This window comes from Apium graveolens, chromosome 6 (assembly GCF_009905375.1).
Source record: "Apium graveolens cultivar Ventura chromosome 6, ASM990537v1, whole genome shotgun sequence".
In the NCBI taxonomy this organism is placed as follows: Eukaryota; Viridiplantae; Streptophyta; class Magnoliopsida; order Apiales; family Apiaceae; genus Apium; species Apium graveolens.
In genome coordinates this window covers 113,190,062-113,216,976 of record NC_133652.1, presented here as the reverse complement: position 1 = coordinate 113,216,976, position 26,915 = coordinate 113,190,062, and the positions used below count along the sequence as shown (strand labels likewise).

Below are 26,915 nucleotides of genomic sequence, written 5' to 3'. Positions count from 1 at the left end.
TGATTGCAGAAAGCCCAAGGCAACAAAATCTAATGATTCCTATGAAAAGAAGGAAACTTATGAAGATCTGAAAAGGAAGAATGAGAAGCTGAAACAGAAGCTGAATGCTTATGTGGTAAAGGAAAAAGGAAGAGCCTACATCGCTGAAGAAAAAAGCTGGGATGATACCGATTCGGATGAAGAGGAAGAGCATGTAAATCTGGCTCTCATGGTAGACTCTGCAGAGGAATCACCACGATCATCTCAGGTTCCTAAACTTACCACTATAGAAATGTCTGATCTGAATATAAATCTACTGTGCATGAACTTACTTTAGAATTGTATAATGTTCATACTAGCATGCTTGCATATAAAATGGAAAATGATAAGTTAGTTCTTAAATCTGAGAGTTTAACCTTTAGGAATGAAGAACTAGAATTGCTTGTAGTTGGACTAGAATACCTTAAGCAAAAGAATGAATATCTAGAGAATAAGGTTAAGTGCAATGCAGACATAGAGGCCATTCTTAGAACCCAAATTGCTGACTTAGAAAAGAAATTACAGGCATTTAAGAATGCAGCTCTGACTCAGAAGGAGATAATAGATAGTCAAAGATTTAAATCTAAGACTTCAATAGGACTTGACTATTCTAAGCTGAACAGTAAGAAACATAGTGGCACATCATAGATAAACATGTTTGTCTCAGAAAAGGTTCCATATGTTATTAAGGATGCCGTATCTCCCTTATTCACTGAGTCTGTTTCAGAACCGTTGGATGAAGTAAGTTTGCGGATCAATGAGGAATTAATTGCTGAAGATAGAGAGAAGATAGAGGAATCCCCTAAGACTCCTAAGGCTCCAGCTACGAAAGCTAAATCCATAGCTGACCTAGGTACTAAGGTGGATAGAAAGGAACTTGAAACTCTTAAGAAACCAGAACATATAGTTAATCCTAAGACTGGTAAGAGTGCTAAGGATAAGACTAAAAATAACAGGAATGGCAAGGTAGGTGTTAACAAGAAATCTGATTTTGCATCTTCCTCATCTGCATCTAGAAAGCTTTGTAATAATTGCAATTTTGGCTGCACATATTACACATGCATGCACTAAAGGTAAAGTAGAATCTATTGCAACTTCCAGTATGTCTGCCATGCCTAACATGCCTAGTTTTCATGAACCTTGTGGTATAGTTGGATGTATGCTATGTGCATTTGTTACCATGTCTGATTATTTTAAAGCTTTTCATGCAACTGCTAGCACTTGCATCAACACTAAGACAAGCATGAGAAATAAGCACACACAAGACAAGACTGTTACTCCTATCTCTAAGTCTGACAACTCTGTTGAGACTGACACTGAGAAGGAGCCAGCCATAGTGAAAGCTAAGCCTGTTAAAGGTTCAATTATTGATTCTGTTTCTACCCCTAAACCTTCAGGACCCAAGAAAGCTTGGGTACCAAAGTCTTCTTAATCAATCTGTATTTGCAGGGTAAGGTAAGAAAAGAAAAGATCATGTGGATTCTGGACAGTGGGTGTTCTAGGCACATTACAGGAGAAAAGTCCCTGCTCACAGGTGTGGTTGAGAAAGCTGGCCCTATAGTTACCTTTGGAGATGACAGTAAAGGATTTACTAAGGGATATGGCAATTTGAAAATTGGAAATGTCATTATTGAGAATATCTCTCTTGTGGAAGGATTAAAGCATAATCTCCTGAGTATAAGTCAATTCTGTGACAGGGGATACAATGTTGATTTCAGAACAGAAAGATGTTTGATCTCCCACATGAAAGATGAGAAGCTTGTTTTACAAGGAGTAAGGAAAGGTAATCTGTACATAGCTGACTTGAAGTCTACCTGTGATGGAGTAAGCAGATGTTTCTACAGCAAAGCTTCATCAGATCTAAGTTGGTTATGGCACAAGAAGCTCTCGCACTTAAACTTCAAGACAATGAACTCTCTAATCAAGAGAGAACTAGTGAGAGGACTACCACGGATGGAATTCTGTCAAGACGGACTCTGTGAAGCATGTGAAAAAGGGAAATCAAAGAAAGCCTCACACAGAAGCAAAGAAATGACAAGTATAACTGAACCTCTTCAGTTGATTCACATGGACTTATTTGGTCCAGTGAATGTATTATCACTATCAAGGAAAAGATATGCTTTAGTAATGGTCGATGATTTCTCCAAGTACACATGGGTGTTGTTTTTACAATCCAAGGATGAAGCACCTCAGCTAATAGTGGATCATATAAAGAAGATTGAGATGTAAGCGAAATTACTTGTTAGAAAGATCAGATCAGATAATGGGATAAAATTCAAGAATGCATTTCTAAATGAATTTTGTACGGAGAAAGGTATTTCGAGACAGTATTCAGCCCCAAGGACTCCTCAACAAAAAGGGGTAGTAGAAAGGAAGAATCATACCTTGGTTGAAGCAGCAAGGACTATGCTAAGTGAATCAAGACTTCCCACCTACTTCTGGGCTGAAGCTGTCAACACATCGTGTTACACTCAAAATCATACCCTGATCAACAAAGATCATGACAAGACTCCTTATGAGATTATGGCTAACAAGAAACCTACACTGAAATACTTTCACGTATTTGGTGCCAAATGATTTGTGCTAAAGGAAGGAAATGAACATCTAGGAAAGTTTGATGCTAAAGCAGAAGAAGGTACATTTCTTGGCTACTCTCTGGAATCTAAAGCTTACAGGGTTTATATGATTTCTGATCAGAAGGTGATTGAAAGCCTTAATGTAACATTTGACGACACCAAGTTGGCAAGCCTGCAGAGAGAAAAGGATTCTGAATCTCTGGAATATGAGAATCTATCAGATGATCCTTTGGATATTATAGAACTTGAGATTGCTAGAACTGGGCCTGTAGTTCAGGGCAATGCTGATTCAGGATCAAGTAATGGTAATGGTGGAAATAATGATCATAATAATCATACAGAAACTCCATCAAGAACCATTACAAACAGATCAGAATCATCCAGTCATGGTGACAGCAACTCAGGGGGAGCAGGAAGAGGATCTATAGTTCACACTCAACATCAGGTTGAACAAGGGGAAACATCAAGATCTTATCTGCCTTGTCAAAGAGTTTGGAACATAGACCATCCCTTTGAATTGATCATTGGTGATCCTGACACAGGAGTAAGAACTAGACATGCCACTCAGAATGAATGCCACTTCTCAGGATTTCTTTCAGAAATGGAACCTAAAAAAGTGTATGAGGCACTAAAAGATCCAGATTGGGTTATTGAAATACAAGAAGAATTCAATCAGTTTGAGAGGCAGAAAGTGTGGAAGCTGGTACCCCGACCAAAGAACAAGTCAGTGATAGGCACTAAATGGGTATTCAGGAAAAAGCTAGATGAAGATGGCATTGTAAAGAGGAACAAAGCCAGACTGGTAGCTAAAGGTTATTCCCAAGAAGAGGGTATTGATTATGATGAAACCTATGCACCAGTAGCTAGACTTGAGGCAATCAGGATGTTTCTAGCATTCACAGCACATTCAGAATTCAAAGTTTATCAAATGGACATGAAGAGTGCATTCCTGAATGGAGAGCTAGAAGAAGAGGTGTATGTGGAACAACCACCTGGTTTTGAAGATCTAAATCTGGCTGATTTTGTATACTTTCTATTCAAAGCTCTCTACGGTCTTAAGCAAGCTCCGAGGACATGGTATGACACTCTCTCTAAGTTTTTACTTGAAAATGGTTTCACTAGAGGTGTCATAGATAAAACTCTGTTTCACAAAGTGCATAAATCTGATATGATATTAGTTCAAGTATATGTTGATGATATTATATTTGGTTCTACTAATGATGATCTTTGTAAGAGATTCTCTAAGCTAATGCAGAGTAAGTACGAGATGAGTATGATGGGAGAGTTGAACTACTTTCTTGGATTACAAGTGAGTCAAAGGAAAGATGGGATATTCATTTGTCAATCTAAGTACATCAGAGAACTTCTTAAGAAGTATAATCTGGAAGATTTAGCTCCAGCAAAGACTCCCATGCCAACAACCTCCAAGCTTGATCAGGACAAAACTGGTAAGAAAGTTGATATCACAAGCTATAGAGGTATGATAGGCTCATTACTCTATCTCACAGCAAGTAGACCAGACATAATGTTTGCAACATGCTTATGTGCTAGATTTCAAGCTGAACCAAAAGAATCTCATTTAATAGCTGTTAAAAGAATATTTAGGTACCTTAAGGGAACTCCAAATCTTGGAATTTGGTACCCTAAAGGTACAGGTTTTGACCTAGTTGGCTATACAGATTCAGATTTTGCAGGTTGTAAGATTGACCGGAAAAGTACATCAGGAAGCTTTCAGTTTCTTGGAAGAAGATTGGTATCCTGGCATAGCAAGAAGCAGCACTCAGTATCCACATCAACTGCTGAAGCTGAATACATAGCTGCTGGAAGCTGTTGTGCTTAAATCTTGTGGATGAGGAACCAACTCCGGGATTATGGTCTATTGGTATCAAAGATTCCAATATTCAGTGACAATACAAGTGCAATAGCAATCTCAAACAATCCAGTTCAGCACTCAAGGACAAAGCACATTGATATCAGGTATCACTTTATCAGAGAGCATGTCACAAATGGCACAGTGGAGTTACACTTTGTACCCACAGAGGATCAAATTGCAGACATCTTCACCAAACCACTTGATGAAAACACTTTCTCTAAGTTGGTTGGTGAACTTGGGATGTTAAATATCTCTAATTAATTTTAGAAGTCAATAACTGCAACTTGGTCTGGTTAAATTCACTTGTTGTTTAAATTCTATATATTAAGGACATCTGAATTTACATGCCATTAATTATTTCTCGTAATTCAATCATTTTTGTGCTTACATACAAAATATATATATGGCTGAGCACATTCATATTGATAAATCTATTTAATTTGATCTCAGTGGACTTTAGATAATTAATATTTAAAGGGGTTCATTGACATTAAAATTGAATATATTGCAACATAATTATTTATCACAAAATTATAGTGTTATTAATAAAATAATGACATCTGTAAAAATGGTGAAATATAATTGTGAATATTTATTTGTTTTAAACATCTCTTTCACAGAATTATTTTTGATGTTTGAAACAAAACAGTAGCAAAGGGTTGTGACTTAGAAACTTTTCTAAGTCCTATACCGTGTGTCGCCACAGAAAGTGGTCGCCACAGAGAGAGACATAACACAACCCCTTGAACAAAAATTGACTGTTTTTGTGATATATATATATACACAGTCATTTTGTTATACACACAGCTTCACCATCGCAGGAGAGAATTTTTTTTTTTAATTGATTAAAACCCTAACTAAATACTGTCAAAATTTCTAATTTTTACAGTATTGGATTGCCCAGTTCACAAGGAGTAATTTGATATCAAAATCAATTAGTTTCATTGGTTATATTTGCAGATCGAATTACCCTATCTTTAACTGTTTAAGGCTGTGTTTGGTTAATCCATTTAGGGTTTGTTTGGACATTTCTTAAAATTTAAAAGTGTGTTTAATTTAGAGTCTATTTATTTCTCTTAATAATTTGAAGTGCTCAATTTAATTTGTTTTAAATCTAAACTTTATTCTCATCTTATTTAAATGGCGAATAATATTCAGATTCCAAAAACAAATTTTGTTTCTATTATTGAACGTGATCCCGTGAAAATGGTATATTTTGAAACTTGGATCTGTTTTTTAAACGAACACTCAATTGTGCGCTTCGCATTAACGAATAACGTGAAATTGAATGTTGAGCTTCTCAGGCATGTACACACAACAGCTATAAACTCTTCAGATGATGAAAAATTAGCTTTTTCTTTTGACATTGATGATGATACCATCAGAATTATAGAGGATGATTTCAATGAACATCTTCAGTTACCTCGAGATAACTTTGATGACACTCCAGAAGATTGGGAACTACTCAGCTTCTTCAGAGCAATAAGGAGCACAATGACAGCGAATGATGATTTACCAAGGCACTTCAACAAAAGTCATCTTCCGAAAGAATGGAATTTATTCTTCAATATACTGTCTCATTGCTTGTCTCCCAAGACAGCTGGATTTCATGGACTCACTATTTTTAATCAAGTTGTTGGGGTTGCTGTCGCGAATAATCTTCGCATCAATTTTGGGAGGTTATTCATGGAGCACATTTTGGAGAACCAATCAAATCATCAGAACTTTATCCCATATGCAAGGTTTCTTTAAATAGTGCTAAATGGAAAACTGTCAGAATCCCAAAAGACATCCACTCACAGTGACTTTATGCAAGATCCTCCTGTCCTATCTCAACTAGTAGTCACAAAGCTACACAAGAGGGAACTATCCAAACACAGAGGTTGCTTTCCTAACATACCACATGATAGATGCCTTTGCCACTATCAATGCTCAATATGAAGAAGAAGAAGAAGAAGAAGAAGAAGCTAAAGATGCATCTATAGCTACAGATGAACCCCTAGCTGACAATGACCCAGAGGAAAATATTGCTAATGAGCCTGTTGGAGATGAGGATGTATAAGAAGAACAAACTATTTCTGAACATGGTGACCAAGCAGAGGCTGAAGTAGAGCAAGAACAATAAGCTGTATCTGAAGAATCCTCTCAACCTCAACCTGAAGCTGCTAGTCCACCACATCAAGCTGCTGAATCTACTCATTCTAATACCTCTATCTATAGACCAGTCTTCTCAAGTATGGGTACTTCTTCAATGAGTCGTACATTTGAAGCATGTTCTGATTTTATTAGCATAGATCAATTACATCTTGATCCTCAGCACACACAAATACTTGTTGAACAAGTAGATAGGTTAGGGAGTGAATTTGGTATGCCACAAATTCATAGCCACCCTCTAGAGCCAAACCAAACACCATCATCTCTCCTAGCTCAAGCCCTGGAGTATAAGGATCCTATGCAAATAGAGGGAGAAACTGCACTAGATGCAGCAGATAAGGAAGGTATTGTGAGTGAACCCACAGCTCTGTCTCCTATGAAGCAAAGTAGTGAACATCCTGAGACATCTGCAAACCTCCAGGTATCTTCCCAAAAGGATTCTCTAGCTAAAAAGGCACATACACAGTTACTAGATCTATCTTCTCAACAAGGTAGATCTATTGAAATTCGCCCTTCAGCCACGACATCCTGTAATGAGTCAAACATCTTATCCAATATCCAAGCTCTTGAAGCTTTAAATGAGTCAATTAGAAGAGTACTATTTGGTGAGGACGTATTGACGGTAACAGGGAATTCGACCATTTTACGGTTAAAATATCCTAATCAAGGTCCTTCAATGGATTAACTGCCTTCACAGGTGTTAGGAGAGAGTGATGTAATCGCTGCCAAATCTAGCACATCACTTACCTCCCCAGGACTAATAAACCTGGATGCATCTGCGGATAGTGGATCCGACGTAGGTGCGGATCGGCAACCTATTGGTGATGAACCAGATTTACCTGGTGAGCCTAAGGGGAATGTATCTTCATAGATACAAAGGGAAGCTGGGGATGAGATGCCAGATTTGAAGGCCCTGGTGCTCCCTCCGGAGATTCAAACTCTGGATGAATCATCTCCTGATGATAGGCAACTTGTCTCGGACAAGGATGGGGAATTGCGAACTCTCATTGCACCACTGCTGACCTCCTTAAGGATGGCTCTGGTGTCTTCTGCAGGTACACCTGGAACTCGGAGCTTTGAGAGGAGTGAACTTGTGAGAATGAGTGACACACATGACCCAAAACCGAGTGATAGAGTATTGAGCGATACACTATGAGAAGCATGTGAGACACCTACCATCCAAACTACACCTATAGATCTATCCAATTACGTCACTAAAGATTATCTCAAAGAGCAGCTAGCATTCAAAGACAGCTATCTTAAGGAACAGCTGGCTCTTAAAGATCAACACCTTCAGACAGAACTATCTCTCCGAGATCATCAAATCGCCAGTCTTTCCAATCAACTTGAACATCAACAAGCAGCATTCGCCAGTTTGCGGGAATTCGTTGAGCGATCTCTATCTCATACAGGGAAAGGAAAAGCACCTGCCAATACTGAGCCAAAGATCTCAGTTAGCAAGCAGGCGCCTATCCCAATCTCATTTGAAGCAGCTCTTGCTAGTACTGGGTCAAAGACCTCAGTCAGTAAGCAACCGCCTGCTTCTCTTGAGATCTCTGTCTCGACCTTACATGCTCAATCAACACCAGCTCTGAAGGATAACCCAACTGAGGGGGAGAAAAGGGTAGTAGAACAAGAAAAAGTGGACACTACTGTTAATCTACTTCAAGATTCCTTTCAGACCACTGGTATGTATAATGTATTTGAAGAAGAGATGAAGGAAGAGTTAGAGGAGAGAATTGATGAAAGGGTGCTCCTAAAGGAAAGATTCTCTAAAGAAAGCGCAACATCTCAGGGGAGCAATCAGGGCATCTGAGCAGAATCATTACAACTCAGAGAAATCTTCTGTCTCAGATATATGCTCCGACACCCTTATTTTCTGAAGAAGATTTAGAAGAAGGTGAGATAGATGAAAGTGATGTTCCGATAGAGTGTGAGCCAAGATTTGAAAAAGTGGTTACAGAAGAAAGAATGATCATCATAGAGGATGAAGAATTTGAAGATGAAGATGCTTTCTTGGATGACTATCTATCCTATGGAATCACAGAGAAAATAAATCGCTCTTATTTGGAAATTCAAGAAGAAATAGAAAGATCCAGAGCAAGAATTCAAAGAGCTATTCAAAGGAAAAGGAACAGAGAGGAGAGAGAAGCATATCTTCAAGCTAACAGGAAAGGAAGTAAATGGGAAGAAACAAAGAAGAAAATGGACAAACCAGAAACATATCACTATTCAGACCCTGGAAACTCTAATCTGTTGAGAACTGTGGAGCACTACAGAGAGACATATATAAACATCCATGAGTTCTATGATCAGTTCAACAAAGTAATTACTGAAACTACTGTGAACATTATGAAGAATGGATGGAAGATCACTATCAATCACAGAGATGGTCTATAGATGAAAGTGTCCACAAGTGTACTAAAAAAGTTGAATATTATTGAACTGTTTGTCTTAGCCTCAAAGATCCCATGGTTGGAATCGAATGAAAATGAATACTTCAGAGACAGACTTTGGAGAATGATGATGGATGTATCTTCTCAAGCATTTATGTATTCATTTGTGATCAAACTTGTTGGGGGTGGTAGATTGCAGAATATCACCATTTCTGACCAACACATAAAAACCATTCGGTATCTACAGATTACCTTTCTGGAAAGTCAACTAAGGAGCAAAAGAGCTAAACTGACAACTCCAGGTTTTAAGAGATCTGAAGCAGATGTCAAAGCCGCTGAAGTTATGTACGCTTATAGGCTCAATGAAAAGATGATCAGAGACACAGAGAAGGATATGAGGGAAATCAGAAGAGAATATCATGAGATGGTGTTCATTAATGGAGAAGCTGAAATTGGTCTTCTCAAAGACACTGAACCCATAATCAGCATTGACAGTGAAGGAGAGTTAGTCTTTAGAATCAACAAATCTAGAATCAGAATCAAATACTTCAGGACAAGTGAATCAAGCTCAATTCAGCAAGCCTTGACGAATGTCAAACTGTCTACTTGTAAAGATGACATGGTTGCTCTGATCCCTATCATAAAGATTCTTGACGAAATAACGGAAGAAGAATCGATTAATGACACCAACGGAGTAAGAGGACATCTAAAAAGGATAACAGTCTTCGTAATGTCCAGAAAATCATCTCTACTGTTTGATCTGGTTCCTAAATGCTCTAAAGTCAAGTATCTTGAGATAATGCTTCATGAGCTAAACAATCCACCTCCAGTCAATGCACTTGAAATAGAAGCTCGTGATTGTGTACAAGCTAGATTGAATGAGCTGAAAGAGTCTCCTCCAAAACCTTCAGGTCCTCAGAAGAAAGTCTCTAAGAGAAAATCCGTTCAGCCTCAAGAAGAAGAAGGAAGCAGGAAGAAGAAGAAATCAAAGACAAAGAAGATATAGAATATATGTTCAGGCTAGAGGAACACTTTTTTGTAATTTGTATTATAAAAAATCTGGAAATGAATATGTAATCCAGAATGTATTTAATATCTTTATCTATTTTTATAGTTCGTACTTTTTCTTATTATCAGTTGAGTTATCCTTAAGGATTTGCTTGTCGAACTCTAACAATCAAATAGGGGGAGATTGTAAAGCATAATGTAATGTAACATGTAATCGAGGATTTATAACTCAACATGAAAACAGAAACAGATAAACTTTATTAAAGTGTGAATCACATGAACCCTTCAGATGAAGACAGGATAAACACAAAGAACCAAATGATGTGATTGATTCATTAAGCTCTCCTACAGATCATGGGAAGAAGTTCATTACTATGTTCAAGCAGCCATGAAGAATAAGACATCAAGAGGCTTTAAGTATCAGCTGCATGTATTGACTTCAAGTGTTACAAATCAAGGGTTCAGTGAAAGAAGCAGTGGATAAACATCAGTATGTCTCAACTCAGAATCATAAGACAAATTGAGTCAGGATCCTTTCAAGGCTAGTTGTTTGTGAATCAGACCAGTGCACCAAACATCAGCATTTCAAGGAAGTATTTTGATTCAATTAACAGAAGAAAAATGATTGATACACTAAAGAGTCACTTGACAAAGAACCAAAAATATTCTAAGTAAAGACACTAAGGAATCACTGTCGCCACAGGAGAAGTAACCACAGAGGATTTGCTCTAAGGCACCTCTGTCGCCACAGAAGCCCATGTCGCCACAGAACGTGTTAGAACAAATTGATTAAGGCAATACAGGGGAAGTGTGTGTCGCCACAGAGGTTATACAGGAGAGGTATCGCCACAGAGCTTGTCACCACAGAGTATTATAAGACAAACTGTCACCACAAATCTGTCGCCACAGAGACCATATAGGAGAAGGTGTCGCCACAGACCTGTCGCCACAGAGGCTATACAGGGTGATTGTGTCGCCACAGAGGTGTCACCGCAGAGGCTATACAGAGGAACTTTGTCGCCACAGAAGGTGTTGTTCACTGAGTTAAATGCAACAAAGTTAAATGATTTTTGTGGACATGAATTGGCCAGCTGTTCATTTAATTTTGAAAGACTACAAAACTGAAGTGAATGTAATTTAATTCAGTTAGTTATCTTCTTCAGCAAACACATACAGTTTACGAGAGCTCCATTAAAGCTTGAATTTATTATCCTTGTAAACAGAATGTTATGCTGCTGAATTTCTTGTAGCTAATCAATACTTTGATTAGATAGTAGCAACCTCAAGGTTTATATTAATAAAACAATATATTCCTCGAATTATTTTGTATTGTTTTTGATTCCGTACTTTTAACGAAGAACTTAAAACGAATCGAAAAAGATTGTAGGTATCGTATTCAACCCCCCTTTCTACGATACTTTGGGACTAACACTTTGGCTTTCCGTCTTTGGGACTTTCCTTTGTCTTCTAGGAGCTCTCCTTTCTCTACGTAGTTGATGAAAGGAGTCATCCAGTTCTGGTTGCTTTCGATCTCCAAGACTTCTTCGGAATCAATAGATGGTTTTCGGAGTTCTTCAAAGTTAATTGAGTAGTCAAGATCTGATGAGTTCCGGACTAACTTGGATAGAATATCCTCTTCTTCATTTTTTTCTCGACATACCTAAAGGACTTGATTCTTAGGGATTGAAGCTACATAACTTTGGACCAGTGCTTGATACTTTTCCATAATATGGTCCTTTGCTATGTATTCTCCATTTGTTTGCTTGACCACTATCTGGGAGTCGTTGTAGATGTTCAGGTCCCAGACTTTGAGGGTCTTGGATAGCTCCAGTCCTGCAATCAACGACTCATATTTCGCCTGGTTGTTTGTTGTCGGGAAGCCGAAAGATATAGCTCTCTGAATTGTGAATCCCTCGGGACTTGTTAGGATGAGTCCGGATCTCGACCTCTCGCTTGTTGATGAACCATCTACTTTCAAGGTCCAAGCTCCTAGGTTTATAGCTTGGTCCGCCTCTGGATCTATGTTCATTGGCTCCGGTTCTTCTTCCGGGAAATTGCATTCGATTATGAAATATGCAAGTGCTTGAGCTTTAATGGCAGTCCTGAGAATGAATCTTAAATTAAACTGGCTTAACTTTATAGCCCAATTGACTAGCCTTCCCGAGACATCTGGCTTATGAATTATCTTTCTTAGAGGCTGACGCGTGACCACTCTGATTTCTCTTCCTGGGAAGTAGTGCCTGAGTTTTCTTGACGTTGTGACTAAGGCGAAGGCAAACTTCTCTAGTCTTGGGTATCTAGTTTCGGCCTCGTTAAGTACTTGGATTATATAGTAAACTGGTTGTTGTCTTCCATTTTATTCCCTGATTAGGGCAGCTCCGACTGCTTGTGCTCCCGCTGATAAGTATAGGTAGAGAGGCTCTCCTGGTTGAGCTTTAGTTATGACTGATGGCTGAGATAGGTAGGACTTGATTTCCTCAAATGCCTTTAGTCACTCCGGACTCCAATTTACCTCTTTCTTATTGTTTTCTCCCTTGAGTAAATCAAAGAATAGTAAGCACCTCTCTGCTAGCTTTGAGAAAAATCTCCTGAGTGCTGTTATGGATCCTGCTAGCTTCTGCACATCTTTTTGGGTCCTAGGAGCCCTCATCTCCTGGATTGCTTTTATCTTCTCAGGATTAGCTTCTATTCCTCAGTTGTTGATCATGAACCCTAAGAACTTGCCTGCTCCTACTCCGAAGGTACATTTCTCCGGATTCAGTTTAAGTTGGTTCTTCCTCAGGTTGTCAAAACACTCCTTCAGATCTTCTACGTGTCCTGGTATAGTTGTTGATTTGGAAATCATGTCGTCGACATAGCACTCCAAGTTCCTCCTGATTTAGGACTTGAATATCTTGTTCATGGCTCTTTGGTAAGTGGATCATGCGCTTGTCAATCCAAATGGCAACAACACATAAGCATAGACTGCTCTGTGAGTTATGAATGTTGTCTTAGGTACGTCCTTCAGGTTCATCTTGATCTGGTTATACCCGGAGAAGGCGTCCATGAAACTTAGCATGATGTGTCGGGAGGTGGCATCTATCAACTGATCAATATTGGGGAGAGGGTATGGGTCCTTCGGGCATGTATCATTCAAATCAGTGTAGTCCACACTTATTCTCCATTTGTCGTTCGACTTCTTTACCATGACAACATTAGCTAACCACTCTGGGTATTTGAATTCTTTGATGATTCCTCCTTTGAGTAACTTCTCCACCTCTTCGTCTATCACCTTCTGCCTCTCTGGAGGGAAGTTTCTTCGATTCTGCTTGAATGGTTTTTTGTTAGGGTTGACATTACTATGGACTCATGTAGTCCGGGCATGTCTCTTAGACTCCAGGCAAACACATCATTGTACTCTTGGAGCAAGGACACTAGTCTTTCTCTGAAGGACTCTTCGAGTCCTGACCCAACTTTTACCTTTTTGTTAAGACTGCTTTCATTAACCTGGACTTCCTCTATTTTAACTGCAGCTTCGATTATTGCTTGTTCCTTGGTTGAGATCATTTGATGAATTCGGGCTTCGGAATTCTTCTCCAAGTAGAAGTTTACTTGTTCTGATCCTTTGTCTTTGGTTGCTTGCATGGTAGGACTAGTTTGGTATAGGACCTGATTTGCCTTGTCGACTATCATGACTTGGTTGCTTATCGGTCCTTCCGGACTTGGTATGTTTGCTTCTAAATCCGTACTTGATTCAATGAGTTGTACTTCTTTTGTTGTTTCTTCCCTTGGCTGGGGTCGGTGCTTCTTTATACTTTGCTGTTTGCGAAGGACTGTGGCCTTCCTTTTATTGTCCTAGTGGGTTTCTGCCATGACTAACCCCTGGCTGTAACATGTTTCAGCAACTCCATAATCTCCCTTTATTTCTTCGACTCCTGTCGGTGTTGGGAACTTGATCTTGAGATGGGAGATTGAAGTTATTTCATGCATCATAGTTAGAGCAGACCTGCCAATGATTCCATTGTATGATGAAGGAGTGTTGATGACATAGAACTTAATGACATGAGTTACTTGGTTAAGAGCAGTTCCAAAAATTATAGGCAGATACAAGGTCCCTTGGATTGGGACTAAGTTGTGTCCGAACCCATAGAGTGGATCCTCCCGGCAATCATTTGAGAGGACGCTCCCTAACTGCATTCGATCCACTGTGTGCTTGAAGATAATATTTACCGAGGAACCATTGTCTATCAACATTCTTCTTACTTCATTATCAAAGATGTCCAAGGTGACAACTAAAGCTGCATTGTGGTGGGGGGTTGACTCCTTCATAGTCCTTACTGTTGAAGGATATCACCGGATCTGGGAGTGATTGGATTGAGATCACTTCTTCGCCGAAGTCCGGGCTTCGTGGTGGGGAGTGGGATCCTCCTAGGACTACATTAACTGCGTTATTTCCTCTCTTCTGTACCTCTCCTCTATTGTTGTTATCCCGGACCAAGTACTTGTTCAGGTTTCCTTTCTTTACTTGGTCCTCGATGAAGTACTTGAGTGATAGGCAGTTCTCCATCTTGTGCCCGTGTGTCTCGTGATAATCGCACTGCCTATTGTAAGGCCTGCTCCGAAGGAGTTTGCATTGGCTTCGGAGGGTAATAAAAAGGTTTGTATTTTACCTCCTTCAAGATTTCCTCTCGGGTCATGTTTAGAGGAATCCAGTCTGGCTCCTGATTTGGCTCCCGGGACTGCTTCGTGGGTCCTGGATCGCTCTTGGACTCCGGCTTAGGACCGAGCCTCTGAAAAACTGGAGTAGTTTGTCTTTCTTGGTTCTGCTGGCTTTGCTTGAACTTCTTGTCCTGATGGTAACCCCCTTTTGGTCGGTCAGCAGAGTTCTTACTCCTGGATCCGTCACTGCGGGTCATCCTTATTGCCTGGAGTACATCAATTTCCTTTATGAATCTGACATCCATGGAGTAAGCTGCTGCCAGACTTTGTGGCTCCTTATTGATCAGTTCTACTATGTATCTTTCATTGTGCTCCGGATCTAAGTTTATCCTGAAGATGCTCAGAGCTTCGCGCCCGTCCAAGTTCAAAACCTTGTTGATTGCTTCCTGGAACCGACATATATAGGCTAAGAGGGACTCATTGTCATGTTGCCGGATTCTTTCTAGGTGATATGCATCTCATGTGTCTTGTTTGCATGGAACCTCCTGAGGAATGCTGCGCGGAACTCCTTCCAACTGTGGATGCTTCGGGAGGGGATCCTGCTGAACCATCTCTGGGCCTCTCCCTTAAGAGTTGATGCGAAAAAACAGGACTTTGTCAAGTCGTTGTAGTAGTATATCTGCGCAATCTGCTTAAAGTAGTTCAAGTGTTCTTCTGGGTCTCTCAGACCGTCAAAAGAATCGAATTTGTAGTGCTTCAGGTCCCGCTGTCGGGGAATAGCCTCCAAGGAGTGGTTGAAAGGAGTTAATGTTTCCCCAATTTCTACTCTCAGGTCTCTGTCCATCTTCCTTTTCAATTCATAGATGATATCTTTTAGGTCTTTCTGCTTCTCCTCTTCTTCGTCGTCAGAAATCAGCTCCGGAGCGGGATCCCTCCGGGCTCTTTTGGTCCTGGGCTTGGCCAGTAGCTTTTATTCTTCTAACTGCATTCTTTTCTGGATCTTTAGTTTGAGTTTTGCTTCTTCTTCCTTTTTGATTTGCTCTCACATCTCTTCTAACCTTTTTTGCTTGGCCGCTTCTGTTTCTTTCTTGTTTCCTTGATCCTTATTTTCTTCTTCCCCTTAGCTTCAATTCGGTCAAAGACAGATGTCTTAGATTGCTGGGAGTCCCCGGACTCCTCCGGTTCTTCCTCAAGTTTGGCTTCTTCCTGGTTCCGGGTTTGCTCCTGCCTGTAGAGTCGGATTGCTTCTGCCAACTCATTACTTGTGAGGTTGACCATGTGTTCGTCATCCACCAGGACATTAGTGTACTTGTATTGGTTCAGTTCAATGAGGGTCCTGGCGTCCCGAGTGTTGAAAATCCTCTCCATAACTGGAGTGTGTTGCAATAGTTGCTCCTGGAGTGTTTCTTGGTCAGCTCCGGGCTCCTGAGCCTGGGAGTGGTCCGACTCCTGGACCTGAGTGCTAGCAGAGGGTCTCCCAGAAGTATGATTTCCTGCTCTTGCCATTGTCTCAAAAATACCAATAACAACTAACAAAAATTTCTAACTAACAATATTGATCTAAGGTTGCTTTTCGAAAATCGCAAAAACTATATAGAACAATAACAAGCAGTAACAAACAGTTTTCTGGGACTAGTTTAAATAATCTTCTGGGACTACTTAACAATGTGGTAGAATGAGTGCAGTTGGGTTCTATAACACAAAGGCAATATGCAAACTAGAGCAAAATCGGGGTTCTAAAATAATCAAAACTAACAATAGCACACACAAACGTGGAATAAATCAACGAAACAGGGCTCACACAAACGTGGCCTAAAATAACGAGCACAGATAAACGTGGTTTAAATAAACAACATTCATATTTATGAGAGAGTTTGGTTGATTGGGTTCTTACAAGTTAAAGAAATGGACTCTTTCAAGAGCTTGCTGATGAAGGTGAATCCAGGGGAACTGAGACCCAAGGATGTAGAGCCCCTCCTTCTAGCGCCAAATGGTAACTCCTGGTGGCGGGGCTGCTCCTTCGACGCCATGTTTGGATCATTCGTCGCGGTAGTGGTGTAGCTGTCGTGGGGCTCCTACAAAACAACATCGTTAGGGGGGTTTGGATCTCGCGGCGCCTTCGGTGTGAGAGTAAGAACTCGTTTTTGGGGAAGATGAAGATAGAAAGGAATGCAAGTTGGTTGTGTGTGTATATGAGTGTAAGAGAGTGATTAACCCCAAAATATTTCCTTCTTGGGCTATTTATAGCCCAAGGGTAGGGTTTTGGGGTTGGTACCTTTTAATCGTAGTCGTTGGTTTTAGGAGCGGAGGACATCTGGCTGGAGTGGATGTTTTACAAGTGTCGGGACGGGACTGGTTGGGGAATGTTCTGAGGATCCTCTAACACGTGCCTTGATTATTCTCATGGTTGATGGGTGACAGTTGTCCCTATCATGCGTTTTGGCATGTGTCTCTCGTGCTGGGACCTCGTAAGGTTTTGCTTGCGTGACTGGGTCAATTAGGACTAATGGTGTGCAGGACTGGATCGAGTTAGGAGTACGGGTCTATCCCTTGCGGGAGCTACATGTACTATCAGGATCCACTTTTAAATTTCATTAACCTGTTTTAGTAATATTGTAATCCTGAGAATAATGAAACCATGTAATATGGTTGGTTAATTTGTAAAGGGACCTTACTGGTTAGTAGTTAGTAGTCACTAGTACTCCGTCTATTTCTGTTGTCTACTCCTCTTTTAAGATTCATGCACGCAAGATTCGAGAGAAAAGACTATTGTAGTTAACTGTAACCATTGTATAATTCCACAATCCACTTTGATCTCTACAAAAATAGTTTATGTTGATATTCTGATGAAATTGACAAGATGCGTCTGACCGGAAGTTGAAACAGATAGCAATTATCATAAAAGATATGTAGATTAATTAGTTGGCAAGCAGGGACGTGTGTAGTTAAGAAAAATAAATTTCTGAGATAAAGTTAGTGTTTTGAATAAGTGTAAACCTATGGTATGATGGAGTATCAACAAGTAAGATGTACTAATACGTTGAAGTTTCAACTTAGGACTTCCTCTCCTTATCACCATTGTTCCACAACTTAGCCACCACAAATGTCTGCTTCATATATAAAAAGATGTTTTCAATTTATGAATAAATTAAACTGGTAGATAATAAAAGCCAATTGTATAAAATACTTTTTCTCTCTTCAGAATATTAACATGCTGTCCTACAAGGTTTGTTTGATGTTTTCTGATCACTGGCTGTCTGAAAAGGCCAGTCTACACCGCCCTCGCTCTCAGGATCAAAACTTCATCTCCTTCATTCAATAGTATATCATGAGATGGACCAGATGCCATATATATGGTTGGCACTTGACACATCAAATGCAAGAATACTTGTTTTTACTATAAGAATCTCAATACAAGTCACTAAAACACAGTAATGGAAAGCAACTGATAAGGGGATAATATTGTTCACAATTTAACCACAAACACGAAAAATTGATTTACTAATAAACATTCTTAATTAAGCCATATTTATCATCATGATTGCGCCAAATGCTGCAGTAATCCATGCAAAATATGTAGAAGCCCCGCGTAAGGTAGCTGCAGAAACAGTAGGAGCCGGAGCTGGAGATCCAATTTGTGGCAACACTGTTATCGCGAGCTTCATATTTCCAGTGGCACGATGAGAAGCCTTGATGCATATATACCATTTTTTTCCCATGGCTTGCATTCCGGTAATAAGTGCAACGCTTGTTACAGAAGGTGTACAATTTTAATATGAAGCTGAATCTGCTCTATGAACATTATGACCCCAGCAGAGTACATGAAAACTGCACCATAACAGAGCATACGTAATATTAGTAGTTAGCAGAAATAACTGCGCGCTGATCATAATTAAAATTTCCACATAAAAATTTAGCTTTTATGTTATTATTCTTGCTAGTTATAGACTTTGTTTCTAATTAGCGATAATATAAATGCATTTCATTTGAATTTGTTGGAGTATAAAGTGTGTAATCTTAATTCAGATTATACAGTTGCATAATAGATCAAGAAAATAATTGACAACAGTGAACCGTGAATGTTGGTTCCAGTTGAGTTGATATTGTTAACGAAGAAATTTGTTGATCCGTGATTCCGAACTACGTAGAAGAATAAGTTTGGCGTTGGATCAGTGTCAGTCCTCTGACGTATTATTCTAGAGGGGGTGGGGATGGGTAGTGAAGTTTCATAATTAAGGTTCATATTTTGGCGGAGACTTGGCACTTTGAATTTTCGAAGAGAATAATTATGCTAGTTTGTGAATTTTCAAAGCGACTTAACACAAACAAAAAGTAATACAAAGAGAATAAAGAAAAAGGCATTCTGTAGGTTAATTTGTGGTTTGTGTGCTTAAGATAGATTAATAGTAATAAGAGTTAGTACTAGTCATTTAAATCTCCTATATAAGGAGGATCAGCGAGTGGTAACATATTACTCCATATCGTTGTTTCATAACCCCTTAGGAGAATAATGCATAGCCTTCTGTGCATCTTGCTTCTCATTTCTATCAATGTTAAATTAATCAAGGGCCTCACCGTGGAGCTTATTTACCGAAACTCACCTCAATCTCCCTTTTATAATGCCTCTGCCACTCCAGAGGACTTGTCAATTAATGCTGCAACTCGCTCACTTGCTCGTTATAGAAACTACTACAACCAAAATAAACTCCAGTCTACTGTCATCCCAGGCGATGGGGATTACTTAATGAAGTTTTCAGTCGGAACTCCACCAGTTGAACAATTTGCTGTGCTTGACACCGGCAGTGACCTTATATGGATACAGTGTGAGCCTTGTACCAGTTGTTACGAACAAGATGCCCCTTTTTTTGATCCATCTCAATCATCCACTTATTCCAACAATGTTCCATGTACTTCAGATGCTTGTAGTGCACTTCCTAGAAGCGGATGTGGCCAGACAAACAACCAATGCTTGTACGATTATCGATATGGAGACGATTCGTATACAAATGGAGAATTGGCCACTGATACGTTCACTTTTGATGGCCAGTCAAATACAGAGTTTCCAGGCACTGTTTTTGGTTGTGGTCACATTAACGGTGGCCTTTTTAGTAGTCAGGGCTCTGGACTAGTTGGTCTAGGCCAAGGAGATTTATCTCTCAATTCTCAACTAGCAAACACCATTCACAACAAGTTCGCCTACTGTTTAGTACCCGTGAGGTCGGGTTTAAATAGCAAACTAAAATTTGGAGAGGATGCTGACTTGGTGTCAGCTTCTAATGTTGTTTCGACTCCAATGCTATCCCATGGTAATCGTCCTTACTACTATTTAAACCTCGATGCTGTTACAGTTGGAGGCAATACGATACAGAACAATGTTCAGGTCGAGTCTGGAAGTGGAAATATAATAATTGATTCCGGAACTACACTTAATATTTTGAACTCGGCGTTGTATGGTGATTTGGAAGAAGCAGTACGTGTGACGGTCGGTCTTAATTCAGTCGAACATCCTAAGTACCGTTTATGTTACCAAACAGAATCACTCTTTGCAGTCCCTGAGATAAAAATGACATTTCACTTTACAGGTGCTGATGTTATCTTGAATACAATCAACATATTTAGAAATGTAGGGAACGGTCTGAGTTGCTTATCTATGATACCTTCGGACGATGGTATAGACATATATGGCAACCGAGCTCAAATCAACTTCCAGATTGAGTATGATCTTGGTGCAAACAAAGTCTCTTTTGCACCTGCAGATTGTACCCAGTTTTAAATTTCAGTAACCTGTTTTAGTAATATCATTATCTTGTGAATAATCGACAATCCACCTTGATCGTCTATAAAATACTCCGTTTATTTTGATGTTTAGATGAAATTGACGAGATGGTTCGACTGGTAGTTGAAATCGGTTGCAAGCAGGGACCTAAAAAAGTAAACTTCTATAAAATACTCCGTTCATTTGGTGTTTCGAATGTGTGTGTTAAACTATGGTATACAAAAAAAATCTTAAGGACTAGTATTTGTTCTTCGTATGTTGAAGTTTCAACTTAGGACTTCCTCTCCTTATCACCCTTGTCCATAATTTTGGCCACCACAAATGTGGCTTCATACAAAAAAATGCATTCAATTTTATAAATAAATATAACTGATAGACGGCCTTAGAAGCCACTTGTATAAAATACTTTTTCTCCGTTGAGAATATTAACATGCTGTCCTACAAGGTTTGTTTGATGTTTTCTGATAACTGGCCGTCTGAAATGACCAGTCTGAAATGACCAGTCTGAAATGACCAGTCTTCATCGCCCCCTCGCTCTCAGGATCAGAACTTCCTCTCCTTCATTCATTAGTATATCATAAGATGGACAGATACCATATACACGGTTGACACAGCAAATGCAAGAATACTTGTATTAACTGTAAGAATCTCAATACAAGTGACTAAAATATCGTACTACAATTCAAAGCAATTGATAAGGGGATAACATTGATCACAATTTAAGCACCAACACGAAAAGGTATGTTAAAAGTAAAAAAATTGACATACTATTGAACATTCTTAATTAAGCTGCAATTATCATCATGATTGCGCCAAATGCTGCAGTAATCCATGCAAAATATGTAGAAGCCCGGTGTACGGTAGCTGCAGAAACAGCAGGAGGAGCTGGTGCTGGAGATTCCATTTGTGGCAACACTGTTATCGCAAGCTTCATGTTTCCGGTGGCACAATGAGAAGCCTTGGTGCATATATACCACTTTTTTCCTTCGCTTGAAAGAGTAATCACATCATTTCCGGTAGTAAGCGCTACACTTGTGGCAGATGGTGCACAGTTTGGAAAGGAAACTGAATCTGCTCTATGAACATTGTGAACGCCAGCAGAGTACTTGAAAACTGCACAACAATAGAAAACAAATATAATTAGATATAAGAAAGCTACACTATTACGTTGAGCGAAATTCCAAGTATGGCAAAGTTGAACCAAAAATGCCATTATATCTCACTTGAAGATCAGAAATTAGAAAGCATGTTAGATTCGCACATTGCGTTTACTCCAAGAAGTTGAAAATATTCTCAAGTGAACATCGCATAAAATATTTAAGTAAACGACATACTGAGCTTGTCGCCGACGTGAAACTCTTTGCCTGCAGCCCAAGTTTGGTAATCGAAGTTGGTTCTCCAACCATTGTCATCTCCCACAATAAACTCAGTTGCCAAAGCTGGAACAATAATTGCTGAAATCAGTGCAAATGCAACCAAAAGATTAGTGGTGGCCATTGGAAAGAATGAACAAATAATCTGGAAGCACGATCTTAAATGTTCTCTTCTTTGTTTAGAGCTGTTTAGTTGCGTTATGCTTTGGCCTTTGATTGAGGTAGTCGAGCTTTAATTTATAAAGATTTGAAAAAGGCCGGCCAAGTCTGCATTGCAACTTTTTGTGCCATTTGTGATTTGTAGGACATTCAACTTGACCTTATAATTGTTGGGACAGGATATTGGTCATTTGGAGACAAACTCGCAGCATACAGGATCAACTTATCAATCATCCTTATTTTATATAAAACACTTTTACGGAGACCTGATGCTTGTCCCATTTGGCTCAAAGACAAAGTAAAGCGATAATAATTTGGATATTCTGTAGGTTATAGTTTCTGCTTGATCTGCGTGTGAAACAATCTGCAGAAACCCGAAATTCAGTAACAAACAATGTAATCGTGTTTGTGTGCGTGATATAGTATGTGAACAAAAACAAACAAATAGACGAGGAAGGATATGAACTCTGTCAATGCAAACACTGTCTCAAGCGTATGTACCTGATGACATATTTTTATTGTATAATATTAGTGTAATATATTAACCAGTTAGTACCTTATTTTTCCCATTTTATACTTGATTTTGTGGTGTTTCTGATTGTGCGTGTATTAAAAAAAATCGGGAGCAGGATCGTGGTAAATCAAGATAGAAATCTTTTAAAAAGGGAAATCTGAGCGAGCACGTGATCACGAAGATCGTTCTAAATCAATTAGGAGATTTTTATAATTAATGCTAAAGTGTAGATTTTTAGTACAAATAGACCACTTAGCCACATTGTAAAAACACATTTCATCTCACATAACTTTTACCTCTCTCTTGTATCTATCTTTGTCTTTCTCCCTTGTAAACATGATTTTATTATTAATAAAATATTCAAGTTTGTCTCGATTAATAAAGATGGTCTCGATGATGTTCAACTAACCCCTCTTGAACGGGCGGATGTAGTTGGCTAAAAAGACTCGATATGATGGTGTATGTGCTTATATTGTTACATGTTTATTTTATTGATTATCTCTAATATCATGCCAATGTGAGTATTTTCATGTGAGCCACACAAGTAGAGTTGAGAGTTTGTATAGTTATGATCCATATGATTTTGAGAGTTAATTTAATTGGTAAAATGAATGTGAAATAATTATATGGATTTGAATGAAACTTGATTTATAGTCATTGAATGTCTTTACTCTAAATACTACTTGTGAGTTTATTTGCTTTTAAAAATGCATGTTTATGCCATGATATTTATGTTTATCCGATAAAATATGTTTCTTAGATCTATTAAAAGTGATATTTTTGAGTGATAGTTAATTGTTTTTGTTAGTTTATTAAATTAAAAACTTTATTCGGGTTCTCTATGGTTCAACCCGTACATGTCCGTACGTGCACCGTACTCACGTACGCCCATGCACTTACGGTTTTGTTAGTTTCAGATTTTTTCCAAACAGTACCAATTGAGAGCTCCCAAATTCAAGCAAGGGCCACTGTTAACAACGAACGAAGAACACCCTCAACCAACTAAGCTAAGACACTATGGCCACACGAGGACAGGAAAAATGAGAGGAAACATAGGTGTCTTTTTTGTAACCGCGTAATCAATTAAGTCGGTAAATTAAAATTGGTCCGGATTTATTCGATCCAAATATATACACAAATGGAGGGAGTTGTTCCCCACTATATCATTGTTTCCTAACCTTGGCAAATCCAGCTAACCTTCAATAGTAGCCTTCCAACAACAATGCAAAGCCTTTTCTGCATCTTGGTTATCATTTTTGTCAATGTTTAATTAATCACGGGGCTCACTGAGAAGCTTATCCACCAAAACTCACATCGATTTCCTTTTATAATATTTCTGCCACTCCAGAAGATTTGTCAGCTGATGCTGCTAGTCGATCACTTGCAGAAACTACTACAACCAAAATAAAATCCAATCTACTGTCACCCCAGATGTTGTGGATTACATAATGAAGTTTTTGGTTGGAACCCTGCTGGTTGAACAATTTGCTTTCCTTGACACAGGTAGTTATATGGATACAATATCAGCTTGTACCAATTGCTATAAACAAAATTCTCCTTTATTTGATTTGAAACTCTTCCAGGTACTTCAAGTGCTTGTCATGCACTTCCTGGTAGGAGCATGTGGCAGAACAAACAATAAATGCCCATACAATTATCGATATGGAAATAAATTGTATGCAAATGGAGAATTGGCCAGTGATACGCACATTTCTGATGGCGAATCAACTACAAAGTTGTAATGGATTACAAAAGACTAGGCAGATAATCACACTTAATAAACACGAATTGATAATTTAATTGAGCGATCACGATAAAGTTACTTTGAATACAAATGAAAAACAGTTTGGGGCGTTCGAGAGACCCAACTCTCCAAAACCCTAATTAGAAACACATAATCATCGATACCCTCACAATACCCTTTCCCCAATTACATATCTCATTTCCTTCAGTCAATTTACTATTCTACCCCCTTGACCACCTCTATTGTTGACTAGCTGACAGAACTGCAATTTTCTTTTATTTGTTTTCCAAAATGACTTTTCCGCCCCTCTACTTTGCTCTCGTGTATACTGTAAGATCCCCAAATCCAATGTCAGAATTGGGTATCACCAAACAACTTTAAACAATACAAACCTGTATATTAAAACAAATATACAAATAACCCCTTAATTCGAATCATTTACAGGTTATGGTATGAAACAAAAATCTAACATTCTACTATTTATAACAACTAAATAAAATTTTACTACCTCTTTACTAACTTCCTCGTCTTATTCACTCGGACATCTCCAACTTCCTCCTGCTGGGATCTCTCCAATTTTGTTGTCTATTAAGAGCTATTCACTTTTATCCACATTTGATACTGAAAGAAATAGGAATTCACAAAGCAAGAGTGAGCCAAAAATGCCTGGCAAGTATCATAATTGGTTTCCAGGTATTATAATAAAAAGGAACTCCTGGAAACAATTTTTTAAATGATTTTATAAACCTCTTTATTTCTTAAAACAGTTGAGTGAATAAAACATAGGCCCTTGTTAGCCTTCAATCATAGATCAATAATCAATTAATAGTTCACTAATTCATCTCCTGAATCAGAACTTTGGTTGGTTTGTAACCATAAAATTTTTCAAGAAGGAATGATGTTAATGACGATCAACAATAAATTAGACTGTACACTAGAATCAACATTTGTACCCTTACCATGTTGACCAGTCAGGATATAGTTCAGATCTATACCTACCTGTATAGATCCATTCAGGTACTCAGGCACTATGACTCAATAAATAAGGGTCCGGTCCATCCCGGCCCATAGGGTCCAGTCCATCTCTGGCCCTCATATCAAAGGGTCCAGCCATCTCTTGCCCTTATCGTAACCATCCAGTCCGTAAAGTATTTTGATTTCAAAACATCCTAATTCAGGGTTCGCAAATAACCTGGAATAATATGTATTTGCCCAAGAGATCAATCAATAATAATAAGGAACAAGATTGTAATAACTCGAATTTTTGAGACTTTGTAAAAACGTTTGATGAATAGTAATCCTGGCAGACGGGGAAAACTTTTTAGCCCACACTATGTTGTGTATGAGAAATTGAGTTTCGGAGTTGATAACATGATTATACGTACCAAATGAGTGTTTGTAAACGCTATTAATTTTTGAAGAAAATAAACTTTGAAAAATGACCGTATTTACGAATTATCGAGGATTACGGGAATCACAATATAATTATGAATTTAAAACCCTACATATTTATATCCAAGGACGATACTTCAAAACATGAGGAATAAATATGAAAGGATTTACGTCGCGAACCGTTTGTGAGAAAGTATTATGAAAATGTTTAAGCGACCGAACGAACGCGTAAACGATTAAATAAACGTAACGCACTAACTAACCGTGGTAGAAAAGTAACCATGGTTACTTTATTAAATAGTGAGCTAAGGAAGTAGGATGATCATCTAAGGCTAAGAGAATAGTAAAGCTAATGGCTAAACTACTAGCTTAGCTTGTAATCTAGAAAGGGCTAGTTAGAATCGTCCAAGGATTTGCCAACATAAATCTATCCTAGGACATATACTAGAGAATAAACAATCAAACACAAGCATTATTCCAAGAAGCAACCAAGAAGCAAACACAAATTTCTCTCCCTCTCCCAAGAAGCTTCATTCGGCCCTATCAAAAAGAAAGAAGAAATCATTTTCAAAACACCAAGCTCTACCCATGAAAAAATCCTCCCATTAATTCTCAAGCTTCATACCTCCTAAACTAAGATAAGATAAATCTTTAAGCTCATTTTATCAAGGTTTTATGGGAGAAATAAATTCAAGAAAGATGATAGTGAATAGTGTGAATAGTAACTTTTCTTTGGTTTCTTGATTTTAATGGTTGTTTTAGGTTCCAAAAACCCTACCAAGCACTCCCAAGGCTTCACCATCATCAAGAAAATATCTCAAGCTCTTAAAAAAGGTATAAATCTTTGAACCATCCTTACTTAAGATTTAAGTTCAAGGATCTTTTAAAACATAGTTGTAAACCTAGTTTTGGGTGAAAGTATTGTTGTAATCTTGATGTTTAGTTAAGTAGATTTAAGGTTGATGATTATTGCCTCAATAATATGATGTTCTTGAGAGGAGTTAGTGTGGTGATGATGATATGATGATTGTTGGTGGTAGTATAAAGATTTAAGGCATAAACGAAACTCGGATCGTAACCGTAATCTCGCTAAAACGAACAAAACGTAACATTAAGATTCTGCAGAAAGTTCTGAAGATTTAAACTGTAGTTTCTTGATAAATAACACTCGATTATGATATACAATGTTATAAGTATCATTTAGGAGCTTGAATCGCTTGATTCCGATTTACAGATCAAACGTTATGGCCGTTTTGCTAAAAGTGATTTACGCAACAAAAAATGCTACGAATTA

The 26,915-nt window shown here is 38.6% G+C and overlaps 3 protein-coding genes across 3 annotated transcripts; 1 reads left to right on the top strand and 2 right to left on the bottom strand.

Moving 5' to 3' along the window:
- Positions 1-13,859: 13,859 nt before the first annotated feature.
- On the bottom strand, positions 13,860-14,333 carry LOC141665396 (uncharacterized). Its single transcript, XM_074471384.1, has one exon. The coding sequence runs from the start codon at positions 14,331-14,333 to the stop codon at positions 13,860-13,862; it is 474 nt and encodes a 157-aa protein (XP_074327485.1).
- A 4,793-nt stretch (positions 14,334-19,126) lies between these two features.
- Positions 19,127-20,538, top strand: LOC141668391 (putative aspartic protease At2g35615). Its single transcript, XM_074475269.1, has one exon. It carries the CDS (start codon positions 19,174-19,176, stop codon positions 20,434-20,436), a length of 1,263 nt encoding a protein of 420 aa, XP_074331370.1. The 5' UTR covers positions 19,127-19,173; the 3' UTR covers positions 20,437-20,538.
- A 564-nt stretch (positions 20,539-21,102) lies between these two features.
- On the bottom strand, positions 21,103-22,152 carry LOC141668393 (blue copper protein 1a-like). The gene is made up of 2 exons (XM_074475270.1): positions 21,774-22,152; positions 21,103-21,552 (listed from the first exon to the last, which is right to left on the bottom strand). Exons 1-2 carry the CDS (start codon positions 21,934-21,936, stop codon positions 21,224-21,226), a joined length of 492 nt encoding a protein of 163 aa, XP_074331371.1. The 5' UTR covers positions 21,937-22,152; the 3' UTR covers positions 21,103-21,223.
- Positions 22,153-26,915: the final 4,763 nt, after the last annotated feature.